Source organism: Liolophura sinensis, chromosome 8 (genome assembly GCF_032854445.1).
Source record: "Liolophura sinensis isolate JHLJ2023 chromosome 8, CUHK_Ljap_v2, whole genome shotgun sequence".
Lineage (NCBI taxonomy): Eukaryota > Metazoa > Mollusca > Polyplacophora > Chitonida > Chitonidae > Liolophura > Liolophura sinensis.
Genome location: NC_088302.1, coordinates 133,628 through 159,721, shown reverse-complemented (window position 1 = coordinate 159,721; position 26,094 = coordinate 133,628). Strand labels below are relative to the sequence as shown.

At 45.4% G+C, this 26,094-nt stretch overlaps 1 protein-coding gene across 3 annotated transcripts in view; it reads left to right on the top strand.

The window, feature by feature from the left end:
• The window catches only part of LOC135472947 (thrombospondin type-1 domain-containing protein 4-like), a 166,560-nt gene extending 140,679 nt beyond the window's left edge, over positions 1-25,881 (top strand). For all 3 annotated transcript variants that reach the window (XM_064752688.1, XM_064752689.1, XM_064752690.1), the window contains 7 exons: positions 5,630-5,759; positions 9,641-9,845; positions 13,214-13,384; positions 16,312-16,482; positions 22,078-22,263; positions 24,052-24,205; positions 24,727-25,881. In XM_064752688.1, the coding sequence (XP_064608758.1) occupies positions 5,630-5,759; positions 9,641-9,845; positions 13,214-13,384; positions 16,312-16,482; positions 22,078-22,263; positions 24,052-24,205; positions 24,727-24,842 (1,133 nt within the window). In that variant the 3' untranslated portion in view covers positions 24,843-25,881. The remainder of the gene's footprint in view (positions 1-5,629; positions 5,760-9,640; positions 9,846-13,213; positions 13,385-16,311; positions 16,483-22,077; positions 22,264-24,051; positions 24,206-24,726) is intronic.
• The last annotated feature ends 213 nt before the right edge of the window (positions 25,882-26,094 follow it).

Below are 26,094 nucleotides of genomic sequence, written 5' to 3'. Positions count from 1 at the left end.
GCTGCAGGTAGGGACGTCCTCATTAGCTACATGTAATTGTTGATTTAAGCAATGTTCAGCATCATGTGCTGGAGGTTGGGACGTCCACACTAGCTACATGTAATTGATGATTTAAACGATGTTCCACATAATGTGCTGGAGGTTGGGACGTCCTCACTAGCTACATGTAATTGATAATTGAAGGAATGATCAGCATCATGTGCTGGAGGTTGGGACGTCCTCACTAGCTACATGTAATTGATGATTTAAACGATGTTCCGCATAATGTGCTGGAGGTTGGGACGTCCTCACTAGCTACATGTAATTGATGATTTAAGCAATGTTCAGCATCATGTGCTGCAGGTTGGGATGGCCAAACCAGCTAATTGTTGAGTTAAGCAATGTTCAGCATCATGTGCTGGAGGTTGGGACGTCCTAACTAGCTACATGTAATTGATAATTGAAGGAATGATCAGCATCATGTGCTGGAGGTTGGGACGTCCTCACTAGCTACATGTAATTGATGATTTAAGCAATGTTCAGCATCATGTGCTGGAGGTTGGGATGTCCTCACTAGCTACATGTAATTGTTGATTTAAGCAATGTTCATCATCATGTGCTGAAGGTTGGGACATCCTCTTTACCTAATTGATGATTTAAGTAATGTTCAGCATCATGTGGTGGAGGTTCAGTAGGGACGTCTGCACTAGCTACATGTAATTGATGATTTAAGCAGTGTTCAGCATCATGTGCTGGAGGTAGGGACGTCCTCACTAGCTACATGTAATTGTTGATTTAAGCAATGTTCATCATCATGTGCTGAAGGTTGGGATGTCCTCACTAGCTACATGTAATGTTGATTTAAGCAATGTTCAGCATCATGTGCTGGAGGTAGGGACGTCCTCACTAGCTACATGTAATTGTTGATTTAAGCAATGTTCAGCATCATGTGCTGCAGGTTGGGATGTCCTCACTAGCTACATGTAATTGTTGATTTAAGCAGTGTTCAGCATCATGTGCTGGAGGTAGGGACGTCCTCACTAGCTACATGTAATTGTTGATTTAAACAATGTTCAGCATCATGTTCTGGAGGTTGGGACGTCCTCACTAGCTACATGTAAGTGATGATTTAAGCAATGTTCAGCATCATGTTCTGGAGGTTGGGATGTCCTCACTAGCTACATGTAAGTGATGATTTAAGCAATGTTCAGCATCATGTGCTGCAGGTTGGGATGTCCTCACTAGCTACATGTAATTGTTGATTTAAGCAGTGTTCAGCATCATGTGCTGGAGGTAGGGACGTCCTCACTAGCTACATGTAATTGTTGATTTAAACAATGTTCAGCATCATGTTCTGGAGGTTGGGACGTCCTCACTAGCTACATGTTAGTGATGATTTAAGCAATGTTCAGCATCATGTTCTGGAGGTTGGGACGTCCTCACTAGCTACATGTAATTGATGATTTAAGCAGTGTTCAGCATCATGTTCTGGAGGTTGGGACGTCCTCACTAGCTACATGTAATTGTTGATTTAAGCAATGTTCATCATCATGTGCTGAAGGTTGGGACATCCTCTTTACCTAATTGATGATTTAAGCAATGTTCAGCATCATGTGGTGGAGGTACAGTAGGGACGTCTGCACTAGCTACTTGTAATTGATGATTTAAGCAATGTTCATCATCATGTGCTGAAGGTATCTACATCCACAGTGGCTAATTAATGATTTAAGCAATGTTCAGCATCATGTGGTGGAGGTACAGTAGGGACGTCTGCACTAGCTACATGTAAGTGATGATTTAAGCAGTGTTCAGCATCATGTGCTGGAGGTTGGGACGTCCTCACTAGCTACATGTAATTGATGATTTAAACAATGTTCAGCATCATGTGCTGGAGGTTGGGAAGTCCTCTCTACCTAATTGATGACTAAGCAGTGTTCAGCATCATGTGCTGGAGGTAGGGACGTCCTCACTAGCTACATGTAAGTGATGATTTAAGCAGTGTTCAGCATCATGTGCTGGAGGTAGGGACGTCCTCACTAGCTACATGTAATTGATGATTTAAGCAATGTTCAGCATCATGTGCTGGAGGTAGGGACGTCCTCACTAGCTACATGTAATTGTTGATTTAAGCAATGTTCATCATCATGTGCTGAAGGTTGGGACGTCCACACTAGCTACATGTAATTGTTGATTTAAGCAATGTTCAGCATCATGTTCTGGAGGTTGGGAAGTCCACACTAGCTACATGTAAGTGATGATTTAAGCAATGTTCAGCATCATGTTCTGGAGGTTGGGAAGTCCACACTAGCTACATGTAAGTGATGATTTAAGCAATGTTCAGCATCATGTTCTGGAGGTTGGGACGTCCACACTAGCTACATGTAATTGATGATTTAAACAATGTTCAGCATAATGTGCTGGAGGTTGGGACATCCTCTTTACCTAATTGATGACTAAGCAGTGTTCAGCATCATGTTCTGGAGGTTGGGATGTCCTCACTAGCTACATGTAATTGATGATTTAAGCAATGTTCATCATCATGTGCTGAAGGTTGGGACATCCTCTTTACCTAATTGATGATTTAAGCAATGTTCAGCATCATGTTCTGGAGGTTGGGATGTCCTCACTAGCTACATGTAATTGATGATTTAAGCAATGTTCAGCATCATGTTCTGGAGGTTGGGACGTCCACACTAGCTACATGTAATTGATGATTTAAACAATGTTCAGCATCATGTTCTGGAGGTTGGGAAGTCCTCTCTACCTAGTTGAAAATTCAGCATCATGTGCTCATGGTTTCCAGTCACATACCCTAAAAATTAAAGCCTTCCAAACTGGCATGAAGGTGGAAGGCATGAAAGATCTGCTCATTACCCTGGGCCTCTGTAGTTGTGAAAGGTGACAAGATAGGTACCGTAGGGTGTGTGTATGTAAAGTATGTGGCTGTAATTACTGAGGACTGTAGAACTGAAAGCTGAGCACTCTACATGGACTGTGAAACCTGTACAATACAAAGCAAACATGATTGAACTTCACTGATGTTTAGTTAAGTATAAAACCAGGGCTATTCTATAAAGGGCACTTGACTAGGGAGTAGATAAACTGGCAGCACCCCTCAGTCATGCAGCCATGATAGCAGTCTGACACCTGTTCTCTATATTCGGTATTTGAACACTGTTTGGAGAGGCTAAACATTTACAAAAGCAAAGGATTTGCTTATGAGCTAGGCTCTTTGAACTGTTTGTTCAATCAGAAAGACCATATTTTAAGATCATTTTTCAGCCACCTCTGTATTGATGAACTACTTTGGTGTAGAATTTGCATTATAAAATATTAAAATATGTGATTTATAGTTTAATATATTCTTGTATGGTATATTATATTTGATTGGTATTTTTATTGTTTTACATGTATATACACATATATTACATGAAACATTTGCCATTGTAGTCATAAATGAATATGTCACTCACTATCTGGCCTTCCTGTTGCTTCTTTCTTCTCGGTCGTCTGTTTAGCTGTCTTGTAAATGTATATTCTTACTGAGAGTATTGAACTGTCAGTCTGTCTGCCCACCCTTTTGTACATGCTTACTGGAAGTATGGAGTGTCTTTATCTGTCAGTCCATTTGCCCACGCTTTTGTACATGCTTACTGGGATATTGAACTGTCTTTATCTGTCAGGTCTCTCGTCTACATGCTTACTGAGCGTTGAACTGTCTTTGTCTGTCAGTCTGTCTGCCCACTCTTTTGTACATGTTTACTGGAAGTAGTGAACTATCTTCATCTGTCACTTTAACCTTTCACTCTCTTTAGTATGCTTACTGGGAGTATTGAAATGTCTTTATCTGTCAGTTTGACCTTTTACTCTCTTCAACATGCTTACTGGGAGTATTGAACTGTCATCTGTCAGTCTGTCTGCCCACTCTTTTGTACATGCTTACTGGGAGTATTGAACTGTCTTCGTCTGTCAGTCTGTCTGGCCACTCTGAGTGTTTGGCTGGTGTGTTATGGATTAGCACGGTGGGGTGGGGTTGGGGGGGGGCAGCGGTGCGTTGTGGTATTGTTGGGGGGAAGGGGGATGGCTGGTGCATCACAGAGCAAGGGTGTGTGGCAGGTGTGGCATGGAGTATGGGGTGTGGCTGGTGTGTCATGGAGTAAGGGGTGTGACTGGTGTGTCTTGGCATGTGGGGGAGGGATGGCTGGTGTGTCATTGAGTAGGGGTGAGACCGGTGTGTCTTGGTATGTGGGGGGAGGAGTGGCTGGTGTGTCATTGAGTAGGGGTGTGACTGGTGTGTCTTGGCATGTGTGGAGGGGGGGGGGCTGGTGTGTCATTGAGTAGGGGGGTGTGGTGTGTCTCGGTATGTGGGGGGGAATTGCTGGTGTGTCAGTGAGTAGGGGTGTGTGGCTGGCGTGTTATGGGGTAGGGGATGTGGCTGGTGTGTCACAGAGTACGAGGTGTGTGGCTGGTGTGTCATTGAATAGGGGGCGGCTGGTGTGTTATGGAGTAGGGTGGGTGTGTCACAGGGTAGAGGTGTGAGGCTGGTGTGTTATGGAGTAGGGTGGGTGTGCCTGGTGTGTCTCAGGGTAGAGGTGCGAGGCTGGTATGTTATGGAGTAGGGGGTGTGTGGCTGGTGTGTTATGGAGTAGGGTGGGTGTGGCTGGTGTGTCACAGGGTAGAGGTGTGAGGCTGGTGTGTTATGGAGTAGGGTGGGTGTGGCTGGTGTGTTATGGAGTAGGGGGTGTGTGGCTGGTGTGTTATGGAGTAGGGTGGGTGTGGCTGGTGTGTCACAGGGTAGAGGTGTGAGGCTGGTGTGTTATGGAGTAGGGTGGGTGTGGCTGGTGTGTCAGTGAGTAGGGGTGTGTGGCTGGCGTGTTATGGATTAGGGGGTGTGAGGCTGGTGTGTTATGGAGTAGAGTGGTTGTGCTTGGTTTGTCACAGGGTAGAGGTGTGAGGCTGGTGTGTTATGGAGTAGGGTGGGTGTGGCTGGTGTGTCACAGGGTAGAGGTGTGAGGCTGGTGTGTTATGGAGTAGGGTGGGTGTGGCTGGTGTGTCACAGGGTAGAGGTGTGAGGCTGGTGTGTTATGGGGTGGGGTGTGTCATAAAGTAGAATTATGGAGGGTGTGTGATGGAGTAAAGGGTATGGAAGGTGTATCATATGGTAGGAATGTGCGTCATGGGGAAGGGTGTGTCATGAGTTAAGGGATATGGAGTGTGTGCCTTGGGGTAGAATGAGTGGAGAGTGTAGAGGGTGTGTCTCTGGGTGGGAGATTAGTGTCATGGGGTAGGAGGTTGTCATGAACAATAGGGTTCCATAGGATGGGGTGTGTCATGGGATAAGGTGTGTCATAGAGTAGGAGTCTGGAGGATGTGTCATGGGGTAGCAGGGTGTGTCATGAGGTAATTGGTGGGGAAGGTGTGCCTTGGGGTAGGGTATGTGGAGGGTGTGTCATGGGTAAGAGGGTGTGGTGGGTGTGTCAAAGAGTTTGAAGGTGAGTCATGGGGTAGGATAGTGTGAAAGGTGTGTTTTTGGGTAGGAGGGTGTATCATGGGGTAGGAAGGTGTGTTATGGGGTAGGGTGTGTAAGGGTAGGGGTGTACAAAGTTCAGGTGGCATTACTTTTTATGCGGAATTGTTTATTTTTTTACAGGAACACAAGAGACAAATGTAGTGTGCGTGAAGGGGCAGTCTGAGGCAGTGGTGACTGATGAGAACTGTGTGGGCAAAAGCAGACCTCCATCCAACATTGTTGTCTGTAACAGTCAGCCCTGCCCCCCACAGTATGTACATGTTGGTTTTCACTTCTCTGTCATAAGGGAATGTTTTTGTGATTCTGATGTACGATTTCATACTATCAGTGCCCCATATACAGAATGACTGGCAGTATGACCAGCAGTATGACCACCAACAGAACGACCAGCAGAATGACCAACAGTATGACCACCAACAGAACGACCAGCAGTATGACCAACAGTATGACCAGTAGAATGACCGTTATTATGACCAGCAGTGTGACTGGCAGTAAGACCAGCAAAATGACCAGCAGAATGACCAACAGTATGACCAGTAGAGTGACCATTATTATGGCCAGCAGTGTGACCAGCAGTGTGACCGGCAGTATGACCAGCAGAACGACTAGCAGAATGACCAACAGTATGACCAGTAGAATGACCAGCAGTATGACCAGCAGAACGACTAGCAGAATGACCAGCAGACTGACCAGCACTATGACCACCAACCGAATGACCAGCAGAATGACCAGCAGTATGACCACCAACAGAACGACCAGCAGAATGACCAACAGTATGACCAGTAGAATGACAGTTATTATGACCAGCAGTGTGACTGGCAGTAAGACCAGCAGAATGACCAGCAGAATGACCAACAGTATGACCAGTAGAGTGACCATTATTATGGCCAGCAGTGTGACCAGCAGTGTGACCGGCAGTATGACCAGCAGAACGACTAGCAGAATGACCAACAGTATGACCAGTAGAATGACCAGCAGTATGACCAACAGAATGACCGGCAGTGTGACCAGCAGACTGACCAGCACTATGAACACCAACCGAATGACCAGCAGAATGACTGGCAATGTGACCAGCAGTATGACCAGCAGTGTGACCACCGATAGAATGACCAGCAGTATGACCAACAGAATGACCAGTAGTATGACCAACAGAACGACCAACAGAATGACCAGCAGTATGACTAACAGAACGACCAGCAGAATGACCGACAGTATGACCAGCATTATGACCAGCATTATGACCAGCCGTGTGACCAGTAGAATGACCAACAGAATGACCAGTAGAATGACCAGCAGTATGATCAACAGAACGCCCAGCAGAATGACCGACAGGATGACCAGCAGAATGACTGACAGAATGACCAACAGTTTGACCACCAACAGAATGACCAACAGTATGACCTGCAGTATGACCGGCAATGTGACCAGCAGTATGACCAGCAGTATGACCAGCAGTATGACCGGCAGTATGACCAGCAGTATGACCAGCAGAATGACCAGCAATGTGTCCAGCAGTATGACCAGCAGTATGACCGGCAGTATGACCAGCAGTATGACCGGCAATGTGACCAGCAGTATGACCGGCAGTATGACCAACAGTATGACCGGCAGTATGACCAGCAGAATGACCGGCAATGTGACCAGCAGAATGACCGGCAGTATGACCAGCAGTACGACCGGCAATGTGACCAGCAGTATGACCAGCAGTGTGACGGGCAATGTGACCAGCAGTATGACCGGCAGTATAACCAACAAAATGACCGGCAATGTGACCAGCAGTATGACCGGCAGTATGACCAACAGTATGACCGGCAGTATGACCAGCAGAATGACCGGCAGTGTGACCAGCAGAATGACCGGCAATTTGACCAGCAGAATGACCGGCAGTATGACCAGCAGTATGACCGGAAATGTGACCAGCAGTATGATCGGCAGTATGGCCAGCAGTATGACCGGCAATGTGACCAGCATTATGACCGGCAGGATGACCGGCAGAATGACCAGCAGAATGACCGGCAATGTGACCAGCAGTATGACCGGCAGTATGACCAGCAGTAAGACCAGCAGAATGACCAACAGTATGACCAACAGAACGACCAGCAGTATGACCGGCGGTATGACCAGCAGTATGACCAGCAGTATGACCAGCAGACTAACCAGCATTATGACAGGCAGAATGACCAAAAGTGTGACCACCAACAGTATGACCAGCAGAATGACCGACAGAATGACCGACAGAATGACCGGCAATGTGACCAGCAGTATAACCAGCAGTATGACTGGCAGTATGACCAGTAGAATGACCAAGAGTATGACCAGCAGTGTGACCAACAGTATGACCACCAACAAAATGACCGACAGAATGACTGGCAATGTGACCAGCAGTATGACCGGCAGTATGACCGGCAGTAAGACCAGCAGTATGACCAACAGAACGACCAACAGTATGACCGGTGGTATGACCAGCGGTATGACCAGCAGTATGAGAAGCAGACTAACCAGCATTATGACAGGCAGAAAGACCAAAAGTGTGACCACCAACAGTATGATCAGCAGTATGACTGGCGGTATGACCAGCAGTGTGACCAGTAGTGTGACCAACAGTATGACCAGCAGTGTGACCGGCAGTATGACCAGCAGTATGACCAACAGAACGACCAGCAGAATGACCAACAGTATGACCAGTAGAATGACCAGCAGTATGACCAGCAGTGTGACCAACAGTATGACCACCAACAGAATGATCAGCAGTATGACCTGTCTGTCTGTTTGCTTGTAATGATACTTGTGTGCTACACATAACTGTACATTTGTCTGTCACAGTTCTGGGAATGGCACATTTATATTAGTTGCGTCTGTCTGTAAGGCTGCTAGTGATGGTACATGTATCTTAACTGAATGTTTATCTGTCTGTCTGCTAGTTTTGATACTTGTATGCTACATGTAAGTGTACATTTGCCTGTCTGTCTGCCCGTCAGGTTGCTACATGTAGTAATGATACTTGTATGGCACATGTAACATGTATATTTGCCTGTCTGTCTATATGTCTGTCTGTTTGTCTGTCTGTCTGTCTGTTTGTTTATCAAGTTGCTAGTAATGATACTTGTATGTTACATGTAACTGTATGTTTGCCTGCCTGTCTGTCTGTCTGTCTGTCAATCTGGCTGCTACTAATGATAGTTGTATGCTACCCGTACATGTAACTGTGCATTTGTCTGTCTGTCTGCCTGCCTGTGAGGTTGCTAGTTATGGTACATGTGTCTTAACTTGTTTGTCTGTCAGGTTGCTATTTATGATACATGTATCTTAAATATACATTTCTCTGTCTGTCTGTCTGTCAGGTTGCTTGTAATGGTACAAGGATGTGAAGTGTCTTTATGTCTGTCATATGGCGGGTAATGGTACATGTATGTGAAGTGTCTGTCTGTCTGTCAGATGGCTGATAATGATATCTTGTCTTTAACTGTACATTTGTCTGTTTGTCAGGTGGCTGATAATGGTACATGTATGTTAACTGTCATGTTAATTTACCAATTGGCTGGTAATGATATGTTAATGTTGACTGTCTGTCTGCCAGGTGGCTGGAAATGGTATATGTATGTCGACTGTAAGTCTTTCTGTCTGTCTGTCATTCTGTCAGGTTTGCTAAAAATGATGTTAACTCGAAATTTATCTGTCTGTACATCACCTGGCTGGTAATGTTATTTGTGCGTTTGTCTGTTTGTCTGTGAGGTGACTGGTAATGGTACATGTATGAGAAGTGTCCGTTTGTGGGCCAGATGGCTGGTGATGGGACATGTATGTTAACTGAACATTTGTCTGTCTGTTTTTCTGCCTGTCAGGCTGCTGGTATTGGTACATATATGTTAACTGTGCATTTCTCTGTCTCTCTGTCTGCCAGGTTGCTAGTAATGATACTTGTACATTACATTTAGCTCTACATTTGTCTGTCTGTTTGTCAGGTTGGTAGTAGTGGTACATCTATGTTAACTGTGCATTTGTCTGTCTGTGTGTCTGTCTGTTTCTGTGTCAGGTGGCTGGTAATGGTACTTGTGTCTTAACTGTATGTATGTCAGTTTGTCTGGTGGCTGGTAATGGTATGTGTATGTGAACAGTCTGTTTGTCCTTCAGATGGTTGGCTAAGGGATGGGGGCCATGTAGCACCACCTGTGGAGAGGGCTCCAGAACTCGCCTAGTTGAGTGCCGTAAGAAAATCTCCTCCACTCTGTCTGTCAGTGTATCAGCAGACCTGTGCCTTGACCAGACTAGGCCAGTCTCCTATGGTCAGTGTAACAATAAACCATGCTCCTCCTGGAAGACAGAAAACTGGTCCAAGGTGAGCATTACCCTTATAAAGTGTAATATGTCTGATGTTGGTATCAGGATAAACTTAATTTTATAAGATTTAATATTTTAATCTATTGTGTGTGAGTTTGTAAATGGCTACCGGCAAAATTTCAAGAAAATCATGTTGGTGACATCTTTGATAGTTCCACTGAGGGACCATCGCCAGAAATTGCATTTGTTTAGGTTTTTTTTTCTCCAAAGAAACGAATGCAAACTCCACCCCTTGTTTGCTCATTCCATTTAAGCAATTAAAGGAATCAAACATATCCCCATACCGGTCAGTCACTGTGTAGTGATACATTTAAAGATCTTTGTTTAACCCAGAGATCTGTAAAACAGCAATGGGCAAAGTGGTGATCAGTCTACACTTGAAACAATCTGAAGAAACAACAACAACAAAAATGGCTCCACTTGTTAAACCCTTTCCCACGAAAGCTCAAGTTTCGCACGTACATATTTTGACAATGTTCCCGAGCCCAACGATACCCAGTATAAAAGAATTAATATGTGGTCGGACATACTGTATGCAAGCCAGCCTATGTCAGAAACTCTTGTCTCAGGTCATTTTAGATCCTGCAGTAGCACTGGAGGGTTGCACTAGCCAGTGTCAAATGCTTACAACATGTACTATACTGTGCAATTTTGGAAAATCTTTGAGACATAATAAAGAATATTTGTCATTTAATGTGAATTGTTATATCCAGCCTTTTGACACAGGATGTGGCCCAGGGCGCCATGCAGGTGTTGAGGACTCTTGCGGATGAGGCCTGCTCCCTCTATTTGAAAGTCTTCATCGTCGTTCTTAAGATTATAACCAGTTGTCAGCATCTACTCACACAAAGTCTTGGTGAAACAAAATGTGCAGAAGTAGGCCTACCAGTGTTTATTATGTGGAAAGCTGCTTTAAAATTTCAGCTGGTTACATTAATGTACAAGCTGTTAACTTCAGCTTTTGTTTGAAGCCTTGTAAAAATTTTTAATCATGCTTTTTGTTGTGTGCTAAGTAAATACCTGTAGCGGTTCTAGTGTAATCCATATACATTCTGTTGTTTGTGTCATTCTTGTCCAAGTGAAAATCTATCTTCAGTTCAATCTAAGTTTGAAGAAGTGAGTGAGACTTCTATCAGGGATAGTAGCAGAGGTCATGTATTTACTGGAAATCACATGCCACGCCTGAATGCATCCATATCTTCAAGTAGCTCTGTAGGGCTGTGATTACATGTACTGTCACAGCCCTGTCTTGTTCCATAAGCTTACCTTGAACACCTCAGTACTTCCCTTGCTGGCTTTAGTATGCTAGTGCTGGGCACCAAATAATTTGTCTGTCTGTTGTCACAGTTATCTCAGCCATCACTTCCAGGTAGGTGTTCCCATGTGTCATCACGAGTAAACCCTCAAAGCCTAGACAAGGGGGATAACTACTGACACTTCTAGCATATTATGAAGAATCTTTTTTTCAGTTTTGTTTAATTTATTTGAGAAATGATTTTAATGATCAATGTTGATTATGGTTCCCACTAGGTAATTACTGGTGAGACTGATCGTAAACAATAGCCAATATGCGTGTCAAAAGGTCTAACTTGCCTAATAGTGGCAGTGGTAATTGTATACATGATTCCCCTCACTGTAAGGAGTATGTATTCAAACATGGCTTTTTGTGTTGGAATTTATCCAGTTTCAGCTATAGTTTCATGCTTGTGTGGGTTTACTCGTGATGACACATGGGAACACCTACCTGGAAGTGATGGCTGAGATAACTGTGACAACAGACAGACAAATTATTTGTTGCCCAATAGTAGTGTACTGAAGCCAGCAAGGGAAGTACTGAGGTGTTCAAGATAAGCTTATGGAACAAGACAGGGCTGTGATAGTATACGTAATCACAGAGCTAATCTTCCAGCATACAGTTAGAATAATTGGTGTATATACAAATACTCTTATGGATTACATTTACTGTAGACATTTCCTGGCAATTCTAAATTTACTGCAAACAATATTAGGACAAACGTCATGCATGTATGTTGTCTTGTGGATTGAGGGAGACCGGACAGAACCTCACCTGTCCTAGGGCTGAAGGTGCCACATGAAATGTACCTGGTTTGTCTTTGACGGATGACAGGTCCTTCTACATGTATAACCACGATTTCCGTCAACAGTTTTCAAGTCAGTGGAAATCAAGAAATCAGGCATTTCATCTTTTCAGTTAGGTGGAACCGCCCCAACTTTGTTGTCAACTGAGCAAACATTATTTATACTTTCTATTGAATTGCATATAGCCTTTAACAGCATCGCGTGTGCTGCCCCCTACCCAGTGATTGATACACTCTTCCAACATATTATGGTGATGGTAGGCTTGGAAGTCATTATGGTAAAAGTGACTACAGTAGATTACATGAATGCGATACTTGCTTTGCCTTCAAATACTCCTAGAAATAAATTGGAAAATTGGGAACTTATCTTTATTAAATTAATCTGTTTTGTAAACCAATAGTTCTTAAACTTGAATAATTTTCGGCAAATTGATGCCATCCTGATTAGCCTTCCCCATCCCTCTGTCCCTATTCTTGAGAGTGAGCTGTCAGCTTGATGTCAGTGTTCTGCCAAGGTGTACAAGTGACCAGTAAAGGGAAAGCCGGTTTTGTCGGGCACAATTGTTTTACCCTCATTGGCATTTGTTTGCAAGCTTTATTCAAAAGTAAGGCAAAATTATTCAGTGATCAAATGACAATCCTCTTGAATTTCATTCATGTATAGACCCCATAGACTCCACGTAAATCAGACCACATAACATTCAACTCCTTAACACATTACATTTGTTTAAACCAAGTAACTGAAAGGTGAGAAAGCTCAGATAAAAACTCAAACTTGATTCGTATCTGATTTTGGTATTTAATGTACTGCTTTAATTGTTAGTGTGGTGTGTTGACAAGACAAACATTATTAAGAACAGCTAGACACCCACCATGTGAGTGTTTGTTCATTTAAATTGTTTTAACTGAAACTGAAGCAATGATTTGAATGAATGAATGATTGTGGCTTAACGCCACATCGGCAATATTTCAGCCATATCATGGTGAAACAATTTATGAGGACTGTCCCCAAAACATATATATATATATGATTTGTTCTTGTCTAAGGCAATGTAGGACTGAAATCCTAAGGAAGGTGTCTTGTTTATAGTAACAATGAAATGTTAAAAACAAATAAAGGGTTAACTGTTGAGATGGTTGTAATGTTTATGTGACATAATAAGTACTTGAATATTGGCTCCTTTGTTTTTGTGCCATATGGATGTATAATGTGGATTCATCTTTCTACCTAAAGTGTTTGTTAGATAGCCCCTGACCTTCGTTTCAGTGCTCCACTAACTGTGGCCTAGGACAACGCACAAGGGAGGTAACTTGTGTAGGAGCTACTGAGGAGAAGCTGCCGGTAGCCCATTGTCAAGATGCCAAGCCTCCATCTGAAGAAGTCTGTGACATGGGGTCTTGTGCCAAGGACTGGTTTTATACTCGCTGGTCCAAACAAGTAGGACACAACGCTTTTTTTATTTTCTAAATACACATCATATGTTACAAGCTTTTCTAGGCCATTTCTTGGTTGACAACCTGACAGACTTGTACATTGTACATGTAAGCAGAAATGAATGTATTGTGTACCTTCCAAGTTTGCCTGAATATGCGAAGGTTTGCCAGCATCCTGGAGATTTTCCCCAGACACTGCTCAGTTTCCTCCCACCATAAATCCAAGTTTGTCTACCATTTAACATTGTGGCGATTATGCTGGACATATTTTGTGTATTGCGCATCACCATTAGCAACGTTTACATGTTTATTTCACACATTGCCATTAGCAATGTTTATTTTGCACATTGCCATTAGCAGTATTTTTTTGGCACATTGCCATTAGCAATGTTTATATTGCACATTGCCATTAGCAATGTTTATTTTGCATATTGCCATTAGCAGTGTTTATTTTGCACATTGCCATTAGCAATGTTTATATTGCATATTGCCATTAGCAGTGTTTATTTTGCACATTGCCATTAGCAGTATTTATTTTGCACATTGCCATTAGCAGTGTTTATATTGCACATTGGCATTAGCAATGTTTATGTTGCACATTGCCATTAGCAGTGTTTATATGGCACATCGCCATTAGCAATGTGACGATACTGTGACGTCATTCATTGACACTGCGTCTTTTCTCTGTACAGATTTTTGTGCCATTCATGAACAGTTTTAATACAAATTTTACTGTCTTAAATTCTTGTGTGAAATTTTCATTTTACAAAATTAAATTTTGCTTCCTAGATGACTAGATTGAGTTTTGGTCTATAAGAAATACATTTAGATTATTAAGTGAATAACTGCTGCTGTGGCCTCTGTGATTAGCATGCCAATGACGCGGGAGCCTCTCACAAATGCCTTCACTGTGAGTTCAAGTCCAGTTGTATGTGGGAAGGTCTGCCAACAACCTGCAGATGATTGTGTGTTTGCCCCGGACTTTGCCTGGTTTCCTCCCCAATAACCCTTGCTGTCATTGTATGAGTGAAATATTTTTGAGTATGGCATAAAACATCAATCAAAACAATCAGTAAATAATACTATTTCTTAGCAATTACTTTAAAGAGGAGATCTGCTCATCTGTCTGAGCCGGGCAAACCTGTAGCAAAGGCTGCTCCCACACTAATCTTTCTAACTCAGTCAAACCTGTAGGCTGCTCTCACACAAATCTGTCTGATCTGGCAGACTTGTAGGCTGCTCACACAATAGCCTCTCAGATCTGGACATACCTGTAGGCTGCTCACACACTCATCTGTCTGACATGGCAGACCTGTAGGCTGCTCACACACTAATCTGTCTGATCTGGCAGACCTGTAGGCTGCTTACACACTGGCCTCCCTGACCTGGACATACCTGTAGGCTGCTCACACACTAATCTGTCTGATCTGGGCACACTTGTAGGCTGCTCACACACTAGTCTCTCTGATCGGCACACATGTAGGCTGCTCACACACTAATCTGTCTGATCGGCACACATGTAGGCTGCTCACACACTAGTCTGTCTGACCTGGGCACACATGTAGGCTGCTCACACACTAATCAGTATGACCTGGGCACACATGTAGGCTGCTCACACACTAATCTGTCTGACCTGGGCACACATGTAGGCTGCTCACACACTAGTGTGTCTGACCTGGACATACCTGTAGACTGCTCACACACTATTCTGTCTGATATGGGCACACATGTAGACTGCTCACACACTAATCTGTCTCACTTAGCAAACCTGTAGACTGCTCACATACTAATTTGTCTCACCTAGGCAGACTTGTAAGCTGCCCACACACTTATCTGTCTGAGGATGCTCACAAACTAATCTGTCTCACCTCGCAAGCCTGTAGGCTGCTCACACATTAATCTGTCTCACATGGACATACCTGTAGGCTGCTCACACACTGTCTGACTTAGGCAGATCTGTAGGCTGCTCACACACTAGTGTGTCTGAGGATGCTCACAAACTAATCTGTCACACCTCGCAAACCTGTAGGCTGCTCACACACCAATCTGTCTCACATGGACATACCCGTAGGCTGCTCACACACTAGTCTGTGTCACCTGGCAGACTGTAGGCTGTTCACACAGTAATCTGTCTCACCTAGCAAATCTGTAGTCTGTTCACACACTGATCGTCTGACCTGGGCAAACCTGTAGACTGCTCACACACTAATCTGTCTCACCTAGGCAGACTTGTAAGCTGCTCACACACTTATCTGTCTGAGGATGCTCACAAACTAATCTGTCTCACCTCGCAAGCCTGTAGGCAGCTCACACACTAATCTGTCTCACATGGACATACCTGTAGGCTGCTCACACACTGTCTGACTTAGGCAGATCTGTAGGCTGCTCACACACTAGTGTGTTTGAGGATGCTCACAAACTAATCTGTCACACCTCGCAAACCTGTAGGCTGCTCACACACTAATCTGTCTCACATGGACATACCTGTAGGCTGCTCACACACTAGTCTGTGTCACCTGGCAGACCTGTAGGCTGTTCACACAGTAATCTGTCTCACCTAGCAAATCTGTAGTCTGTTCACACACTAATCTGTCTGACCTGGCAGACCTGTAGGCTGCTCACACACAAATCTGTCTGACTTAGGCAGATCTGTAGGCTGCTCACACACTAGTGTGTCTGACCTGGGCAGAGCTGTAGGCTGCTCACACACTAATCTGTCAGGCCCAGGCAACCTGTAGGCTGCTCACACACAAATCTGTCAGGCCCAGGCAACCTGTAGGCTGCTCACACACTACTCTTTCAGGCCCAGGCAACCTGTAGGCTGCTCACACACTAATCTGTCAGATCTGAGCAAATCTGTAGGCCGATAACACACTAATCTGTCTCATCTGAGCAAACCTGCAGGCTGCTCACACATACCGATGTTGACAGTGTTCTTCAGAGTGTGGAGAAGGCTTCCATGAGAGGAAGGTGTTCTGTTCAGCTGATGATGGCTCCAACCTGCCAGAGAGCCGATGTCCCGGCCACAAGCCACGCAGCAAGAAGCACTGCAAACAGAAGAAGCCTTGCGGTGGGCTATGGTTTGCTGGACCCTGGACTGGTGTAAGATGATTCGGAATTTAATCACCTGTCAACTTCCATTTGTTTCTTTGTCTTTGTTGTGGTTCTTGTATCAACAGCCAATCACTTTTTGTTTCGACCTATAGCTTGCGTCACATCCTTGTCCTTGCACTGTATGACCTTGCTCATCCATGTGTGATATCACTCAGCAATGTGTGATATCACTCAGCAATGTGTGGTATCGCTGAACCATGTGTGCTATCACCTTGTGGTCGTATGATGTGGACTGTATCCCTAGTGTCAGGTCCTTCTTCTCTCTATACTGTATGACTGTGCTCAGCCATGTGTGGTATCACCCTGTGGTCATATGATGTGGACTGTATCTCAAGTGTCAGGTCCTTCTTCTCTCTATACTGTATGACTGTGCTCAGCCATGTGTGGTATCACCCTGTGGTTGTATGACGTGGACTGTATCCCAAGTGTCAGGTCCTTCTTCTCTCTATACTGTATGACTGTGCTCAGCCATGTGTGGTATCACCCTGTGGTCATATGATGTGGACTGTATCTCAAGTGTCAGGTCCTTCTTCTCTCTATACTGTATGACTGTGTTCAGCCATGTGTGGTATCACCCTGTGGTCATATGATGTGGACTGTATCTCAAGTGTCAGGTCCTTCTTCTCTCTATACTGTATGACTGTGTTCAGCCATGTGTGGTATCACCCTGTGGTCGTATGATGTGGACTGTATCCCAAGTGTCAGATCCTTCTTCTCTCTATACTGTATGACTGTGCTCAGCCATGTGTGGTATCACCCTGTGGTCATATGACGTGGTCTGTATCCCTAGTGTCAGGTCCTTCTCTCTATACTGTATGACTGTGTTCAGCCATGTGTGGTATCACCCTGTGGTCGTATGATGTGGTCTGTATCCCAAGTGTCAGGTCCTTCTTCTCTCTATACTGTATGACTGTGCTCAGCCATGTGTGGTATCACCCTGTGGTCGTATGACGTGGTCTGTATCCCAAGTGTCAGGTCCTTCTTCTCTCTATACTGTATGACTGTGCTCAGCCATGTGTGGTCTGTATCCCAAGTGTCAGGTTCTTCTTCTCTCTATACTGTATGACTGTGCTCAGCCATGTGTGGTATCATCTTGTGGTGGTATGATGTGGTCTGTATTCCAAGTGTCAGGTTCTTCTTCTCTCTATACTGTATGACTGTGCTCAGCCATGTGTGGTATCACCCTGTGGTTGTATGATGTGGTCTGTATCCCAAGTGTCAGGTCCTTCTTCTCTCTATACTGTGTGACTGTGCTCAGCCATGTGTGGTATCACCCTGTGGTTGTATGATGTGGTCTGTATCCCAAGTGTCAGGTCCTTCTTCTCTCTATACTGTGTGACTGTGCTCAGCCATGTGTGGCATCACCCTGTGGTCGTATGATGTGGACTGTATCCCAAGTGTCAGGTCCTTCTTCTCTCTATACTGTATGACTGTGCTCAGCCATGTGTGGTATCACCCTGTGGTCGTATGACGTGGTCTGTATCCCAAGTGTCAGGTCCTTCTTCTCTCTATACTGTATGACTGTGCTCAGCCATGTGTGGTATCACCCTGTGGTCGTATGACGTGGTCTGTATCCCAAGTGTCAGGTCCTTCTTCTCTCTATACTCTATGACTGTGCTCAGCCATGTGTGCTATCACCCTGTGGTCGTATGATGTGGACTGTATCCCAAGTGTCAGGTCCTTCTTCTCTCTATACTGTATGACTGTGCTCAGCCATGTGTGGTATCACCCTGTGGTCGTATGATGTGGACTGTATCCCAAGTGTCAGGTCCTTCTTCTCTCTATACTGTATGACTGTGCTCAGCCATGTGTGATATCACCCTGTGGTCATATGATGTGGACTGTATCCCAAGTGTCAGATCCTTCTTCTCTCTATACTGTATGACTGTGCTCAGCCATGTGTGGTATCACCCTGTGGTTGTATGACGTGGACTGTATCCCTAGTGTCAGGTCCTTCTTCTCTCTATACTGTATGACTGTGCTCAGCCATGTGTGGTATCACCCTGTGGTCGTATGACGTGGTCTGTATCCCAAGTGTCAGGTCCTTCTTCTCTCTATACTGTATGACTGTGCTCAGTCATGTGTGGTATCACCCTGTGGTCGTATGATGTGGACTGTATCCCAAGTGTCAGATCCTTCTTCTCTCTATACTGTATGACTGTGCTCAGCCATGTGTGGTATCACCTTGTGGTGGTATGATGTGGTCTGTATCCCTAGTGCCAGGTCCTTCTTCTCTCTATACTGTATGACTGTGCTTAGCCATGTGTGCTATCACCCTGTGGTCGTATGATGTGGTCTGTATCCCAAGTGTCAGGTCCTTCTTCTCTCTATACTGTATGACAGTGCTCAGCCATGTGTGCTATCACCCTGTGGTCGTATGATGTGGACTGTATCCCTAGTGTCAGGTCCTTCTTCTCTCTATACTGTATGACTGTGCTCAGCCATGTGTGGTATCACCCTGTGGTCGTATGATGTGGTCTGTATCCCTAGTGTCAGGTCCTTCTCTCTATACTGTATGACTGTGCTCAGCCATGTGTGGTATCACCCTGTGGTCGTATGACGTGGACTGTATCCCAAGTGTCAGATCCTTCTTCTCTCTATACTGTATGACTGTGCTCAGCCATGTGTGGTATCACCCTGTGGTCGTATGATGTGGACTGTATCCCAAGTGTCAGATCCTTCTTCTCTCTATACTGTATGACTGTGCTCAGCCATGTGTGGTATCACCCTGTGGTCGTATGACGTGGTCTGTATCCCAAGTGTCAGGTCCTTCTCTCTATACTGTATGACTGTGCTCAGCCATGTGTGCTATCACCCAGTGGTCGTATGATGTGGTCTGTATCCCTAGTGTCAGGTCCTTCTTCTCTCTATACTGTATGACTGTGCTCAGCCATGTGTGCTATCACCCAGTGGTCGTATGATGTGGTCTGTATCCCTAGTGTCAGGTCCTTCTCTCTATACTGTATGACTGTGCTCAGCCATGTGTGGTATCACCCTGTGGTTGTATGATGTGGCCTGTATCCCAAGTGTCAGGTCCTTCTTCTCTCTATACTGTATGACTGTGCTCAGCCATGTGTGGTATCACCCTGTGGTCATATGATGTGGACTGTATCTCAAGTGTCAGGTCCTTCTTCTCTCTATACTGTATGACTGTGCTCAGCCATGTGTGGTCTGTATCCCAAGTGTCAGGTCCTTCTTCTCTCTATACTGTATGACTGTGCTCAGCCATGTGTGGTCTGTATCCCAAGTGTCAGGTCCTTCTTCTCTCTATACTGTATGACTGTGCTCAGCCATGTGTGGTATCACCCTGTGGTCGTATGACGTGGTCTGTATCCCAAGTGTCAGGTTCTTCTTCTCTCTATACTGTATGACTGTGCTCAGCCATGTGTGGTATCACCCTGTGGTGGTATGACGTGGTCTGTATCCCAAGTGTCAGGTCCTTCTTCTCTCTATACTGTATGACTGTGCTCAGCCATGTGTGGTATCACCCTGTGGTCGTATGATGTGGTCTGTATCCCAAGTGTCAGGTCCTTCTTCTCTCTATACTGTATGACTGTGCTCAGCCATGTGTGGTATCACCCTGTGGTCATATGACGTGGTCTGTATCCCAAGTGTCAGGTCCTTCTTCTCTCTATACTGTATGACTGTGCTCAGCCATGAGTGGTATCACCCTGTGGTCGTATGACGTGGACTGTATCCCAAGTGTCAGGTCCTTCTTCTCTCTATACTGTATGACTGTGCTCAGCCATGTGTGGTATCACCCTGTGGTCATATGACATGGTCTGTATCCCTAGTGTCAGGTCCTTCTCTCTATACTGTATGACTGTGCTCAGCCATGTGTGGTATCACCCTGTGGTCATATGACATGGTCTGTATCCCAAGTGTCAGATCCTTCTTCTCTCTATACTGTATGACTGTGCTCAGCCATGAGTGGTATCACCCTGTGGTCGTATGATGTGGTCTGTATCCCAAGTGTCAGATCCTTTTTCTCTCTATACTGTATGACTGTGCTCAGCCATGTGTGGTATCACCCTGTGGTGGTATGGTGTGGTCTGTATCCCAGGTGTCAGGTCCTTCTTCTCTCTATACTGTATGACTGTGCTCAGCCATGTGTGGTCTGTATCCCAAGTGTCAGGTCCTTCTTCTCTCTATACTGTATGACTGTGCTCAGCCATGTGTGGTATCACCCTGTGGTCGTATGATGTGGTCTGTATCCCAAGTGTCAGATCCTTTTTCTCTCTATACTGTATGACTGTGCTCAGCCATGTGTGCTATCACCCTGTGGTGGTATGATGTGGTCTGTATCCCAGGTGTCAGGTCCTTCTTCTCTCTATACTGTATGACTGTGCTCAGCCATGTGTGGTCTGTATCCCAAGTGTCAGGTCCTTCTTCTCTCTATACTGTATGGCTGTTCTCAGCCATATGTGGTATCACCCTGTGGTTGTATGATGTGGCCTGTATCCCAAGTGTCAGGTCCTTCTTCTCTGTATACTGTATGACTGTGTTCAGCCATGTGTGGTATCACCCTGTGGTTGTATGACGTGGACTGTATCCCAAGTGTCAGGTCCTTCTTCTCTCTATACTGTATGACTGTGCTCAGCCATGTGTGGTATCACCCTGTGGTGGTATGATGTGGTCTGTATCCCTAGTGTCAGGTCCTTCTCTCTATACTGTATGACTGTGCTCAGCCATGTGTGGTATCACCCTGTGGTCGTATGATGTGGTCTGTATCCCAAGTGTCAGGTCCTTCTTCTCTGTATACTGTATGACTGTGCTCAGCCATGTGTGGTATCACCCTGTGGTCGTATGATGTGGCCTGTATCCCAAGTGTCAGGTCCTTCTTCTGTCTATACTGTATGACTGTGCTCAGCCATGTGTGTTATCACCCTGTGGTCGTATGACGTGGACTGTATCCCAAGTGTCAGGTCCTTCTTCTCTCTATACTGTATGACTGTGCTCAGCCATGTGTGGTATCACCCTGTGGTTGTATGACGTGGACTGTATCCCAAGTGTCAGGTCCTTCTTCTCTCTATACTGTATGACTGTGCTCAGCCATGTGTTGTATCACCATGTGGTGGTATGATGTGGTCTGTATCCCTAGTGTCAGGTCCTTCTCTCTATACTGTATGACTGTGCTCAGCCATGTGTGGTATCACCCTGTGGTCGTATGACGTGGTCTGTATCCCAAGTGTCAGGTCCTTCTTCTCTCTATACTGTATGACTGTGCTCAGCCATGTGTGGTATCACCCTGTGGTCGTATGATGTGGTCTGTATCCCAAGTGTCAGGTCCTTCTTCTCTCTATACTGTATGACTGTGCTCAGCCATGTGTGGTATCACCCTGTGGTCGTATGATGTGGACTGTATCCCAAGTGTCAGGTCCTTCTTCTCTCTATACTGTATGACAGTGCTCAGCCATGTGTGGTATCACCCTGTGGTCATATGATGTGGTCTGTATCCCTAGTGTCAGGTCCTTCTTCTCTGTATACTGTATGACTGTGCTCAGCCATGTGTGGTATCGCACTGTGGTTGTGTGATGTTGTCAGTATCCATAGTGCCAGTTTCTTGTTCTACCTATATTTTAGTGTTCAGCCACCTGTGGTATTGCTATGCGGACGCGTGATGTGGTCTGTATGAAGAGGATCAGCTCGACTCTCCTATCTCCGGTGAAGAACGTCAACTGCCTGGCTGAGGACAGGCCCATATCAGAGGAGCCGTGTGGGGATCTGGGTCCTTGTTCCCCAGAATGGTTCATGACAGACTGGGGAGAGGTAAGCAAGACAAATGGCGGTAACAGAATATTTCAGGGTAGATTGGTAAGCAGAACAAAAGGGGTCACACATAGTGGTTTATGACTGACTGGGGATAGATGAGGTGAACAGAAGGTGGCAACAGTGTGGTGATAATGTCAGACTGGGGAGAGGTAAGCAGAACAAAAAGGGTGACATAGAGTGGTTCATCACTGAGTGGGGAGAGATGAGGTGAACAGAAGGTGGCAACAGAGTTGTTATAATAACAGATTGGGGAGAGATAAGCAGGACAAAAGGGGTATAAACACAGACTGGTTCATGATCGAGTGAGGAGAGGTAAGCTGGACAAAAGGGGATACATTGGTGGGGTGGTAAAAGGGTGGTTATAATGACAGATTGGGGAGAGGTAAGCAGGACAGAAGGGGAATAAACACAGAGTTAGCTGGACAAAGTGGGTAACAGACTGATTTATGACATATTGGGCAGAGGTAAGCTGGACAAAGCGGGAAACAGACCGGTTCATGACAGACTAGGGAGAGGTTAGCTGGACAAAGTGGGTAACAGACTGGTTCATGGCAGACTCGTGAGAGGTGCATTTTATGCTCGACAAAGTGGGTAACACACTGGTTCATAACAGAATGGGGGGAAGTAAGCTGGACATTGCGAGTCATAGAGTGCTTCATGGCAAACTGGGAAGAGGTGAGGTGGGCAAAAGCGGGGTAACAGAGAGTAGTTCATGACAGTCTGGGAGAGGTGAGCTGAACAAAGAGGGGTTAAAACTTAGTGATTCATGACAGACTGGGGAGAGGTAAGCAGGACAAAAGGGGGTAACACAGTGGTTCCTAACTGACTGAAGAGGTGCATGTTAGTTGGGCAAAGCCCGTGGTTCATGACAGGCCAAGGAGAAGTAAGCTGGACAAAAGAGATAACAGGCTGGCTCATGGCAGACTGGGAAGAAGTGAGCTGGACAAAGGGAGTTGACACAGTGTGTTCCATGGCAGACTGGGGAGAGGTAAGCTGGACAAAAGGCAGGTAACACATGGTGGTTCTTGGCAGACCGGTGAGGTGAGCAAAATGGGGTAACAGGGTGGTTCATGACAAACTAAGGAGAGGTTAGCTAGACAAAAGAGATAACAGGCTGGTTCATGGCAGACTGGGAAGAGGTGAGCTGGAGAAAGGGAGTTGACACAGTGTGTTCCATGGCAGACTGGGGAGAGGTAAGCTGGACAAAAGGCAGGTAACACATAGTGGTTCTGGGCAAACTGGTGAGGTGAGCAAAAGTGGGGTAACAGGGTGGTTCATGACAAACTAAGGAGAGGTTAGCTAGACAAAAGAGATAACAGGCTGGTTCATGGCAGACTGGGAAGAGGTGAGCTGGACAAAGGGAGTTGACACAGTGTGTTCCATGGCAGACTGGGGAGAGGTAAGCTGGACAAAAGGCAGGTAACACATAGTGGTTCTTGGCAGACCGGTGAGGTGAGCAAAATGGGGTAACAGGGTGGTTCATGACAAACTAAGGAGAGGTTAGCTAGACAAAAGAGATAACAGGCTGGTTCATGGCAGACTGAGGAGAGGTGAGCTGGACAACGGGAGTTAACATAGCATGGTGAAAATAGTGAAATATTTTAGAGTATAGCTTACAACACCAATCAAATAAATAAATCGACAGTATTTGGAGTACATTTTATGATGGCCTTTTATGTGAAAATATCTGTTAATTTATGATTAATATTATATTGATTGTGGAAGGCCCATTTAGCAGACTGGACACACTTCAGGATTTGTTGTTGTTGTTGTTTTGCCTGACAGTGCTCAGTGAGCTGTGGGACAGGTGTGAGGACACGTGAACTCAAGTGTCTCTATCCCAGCTTAAAGGTGAGCGAGCAATGCCCAGAAAAGGGGCGACCGGCGGAGAGACAGAGCTGTAACAAACATTCCTGCCACAGGCCACAGCTAGACAAAGGTAAATTGGAGGGGAACAAAATTAGGGGTAGACAAGGGTTAGAACTGCAAGAAAAGTGCCCAACTCTTGACAGTGGAATAATTTCAGAAATACTTACAAGTATACACTTACCTGCAGTCAGACCATTGCTCAGCTGTCCAGTTGTCTGATGATCATGGAGTTAGCTATTTTACATATGTGGTGGCAGTGAGGGCAGGGGAGGCTGAATGCGTTGATGTATTGATGTATTGATTGGTGTGCTCAAGAATGTTATGTTTGTATGATGGGGTACCTAAGGTTCATGGGAAGATGATTTCAGGGTGCTCAGGGTAAACCAACTGACAAACCCTGTGACCTATAGTCGTGGCCGTAACAGGATAATGATCGAGGGCGGGATTATAACACATGACCTAATTATTCAAGAGCTTACTGGTTACAATGAGGCAGCACGTGAACCTTCTGAACTAGCGCCATGTGTCCACTCTCCTACACTCATACATTGATATCAGTATCAATAATCTCTGTCTATTTTTCTGTTATAGATCCTGGATGCAGGGACAAGTATGCCAGCTTCTGTATCATGGTTGTTCAGGCTCGACTCTGTAGTTATGACTATTACAAAGAAAGGTGCTGCTTATCGTGCCAGAACCACTCGTAGCAAACAGGGTGACTGGAAACCTTATATACCTTCTGTTTTGTGCCTGTTGTAGTTGGTACAAAGACTTTTTGGGGCCGAGGATGCATGTGTTCTTGTTACATGTAGGTGGTACAAAGTCTTTGTGGGGCGGAGGATGTGTGAAAATGTTGATATTATTGTTATATAGTCTGTCCTCACATGGTTGTACATGTAAAGCATGGCTCACAAAAAGAGACAGTAGGTGTAGTTCACCCCAAGGATTCTTTTCAATGCAAGGTATGAGTACATTTGGGGTTACCTCATGGACTAATCCTTAAAAATTTGTGAGTGAAAGAAACCAGGGTGTGCATGCATGCAGGACACATGAACTCACTGATGAGATTTTCTCAGGGTTGGTTAGGTGTGCATGCATGACAAGATTTCTCAGGGTTGGTTATGCGTGCATGCATGCAGGACACATGAACTCACTGACAAGATTTTTTCAGGGTTGGTTAGGTGTGCATGCATGCAGGACACATGAACTCACTGATGAGATTTTCTCAGGGTTGGTTATGTGTGCATGCATGCAGGACACATGAACTCACTGATGAGATTTTCTCAGGGTTGGTTAGGTGGGCATGCATACATCTCTCCTGATCCAGTGTGGCTGATCCTTCCTGATCTGGTGTGCCTCTTCCACCTAGATCCAATGTGGTTGATCCACCTAGATCCAGAGTGGCTGATCCATCCTGATCCAGTGTGCCTGATCTACCCAGATCTAATGAGGCTGGTCCACCCTGATCCAGTGTGGATGATCCTCCCAGATTCAATGTGGCTGATTCTCTCAGATCCAGTATGACTGATCCACCCAGATCTAATCAGGCTGGTCCACAAACACTAGAGTCTGGCTGACCCAAACAGATCTCGTGAGGGTGACCCACCCAGACCTGGTCTGGCTGATCCACCCAGACCTAGTCTGGCTGATCCACCCAGACCTAGTCTGGCGGATCCACCCAAGCCTAGTCTGGCTGATCCACCCAGACCTAGTGTAGCTGATCCACCCAGACCTAGTGTAGCTGATCCACCCAGATCTAATCAGGGTGGTCCACCTAGACCTAGTCTGGCTGATCCAGACATAACTAGTGAGGGTTACCCACCCAGGTCTAGTGTGGCTGATCCACCAAGATCTACTGTGTCCAATTCAGCCAAAGTCTGATGTGACTGATTCATCCAGGTCTGATTCCTTGATCTATCCAGGCCTGACGTGGCTGATTTAACTAGATCTGACATGGCT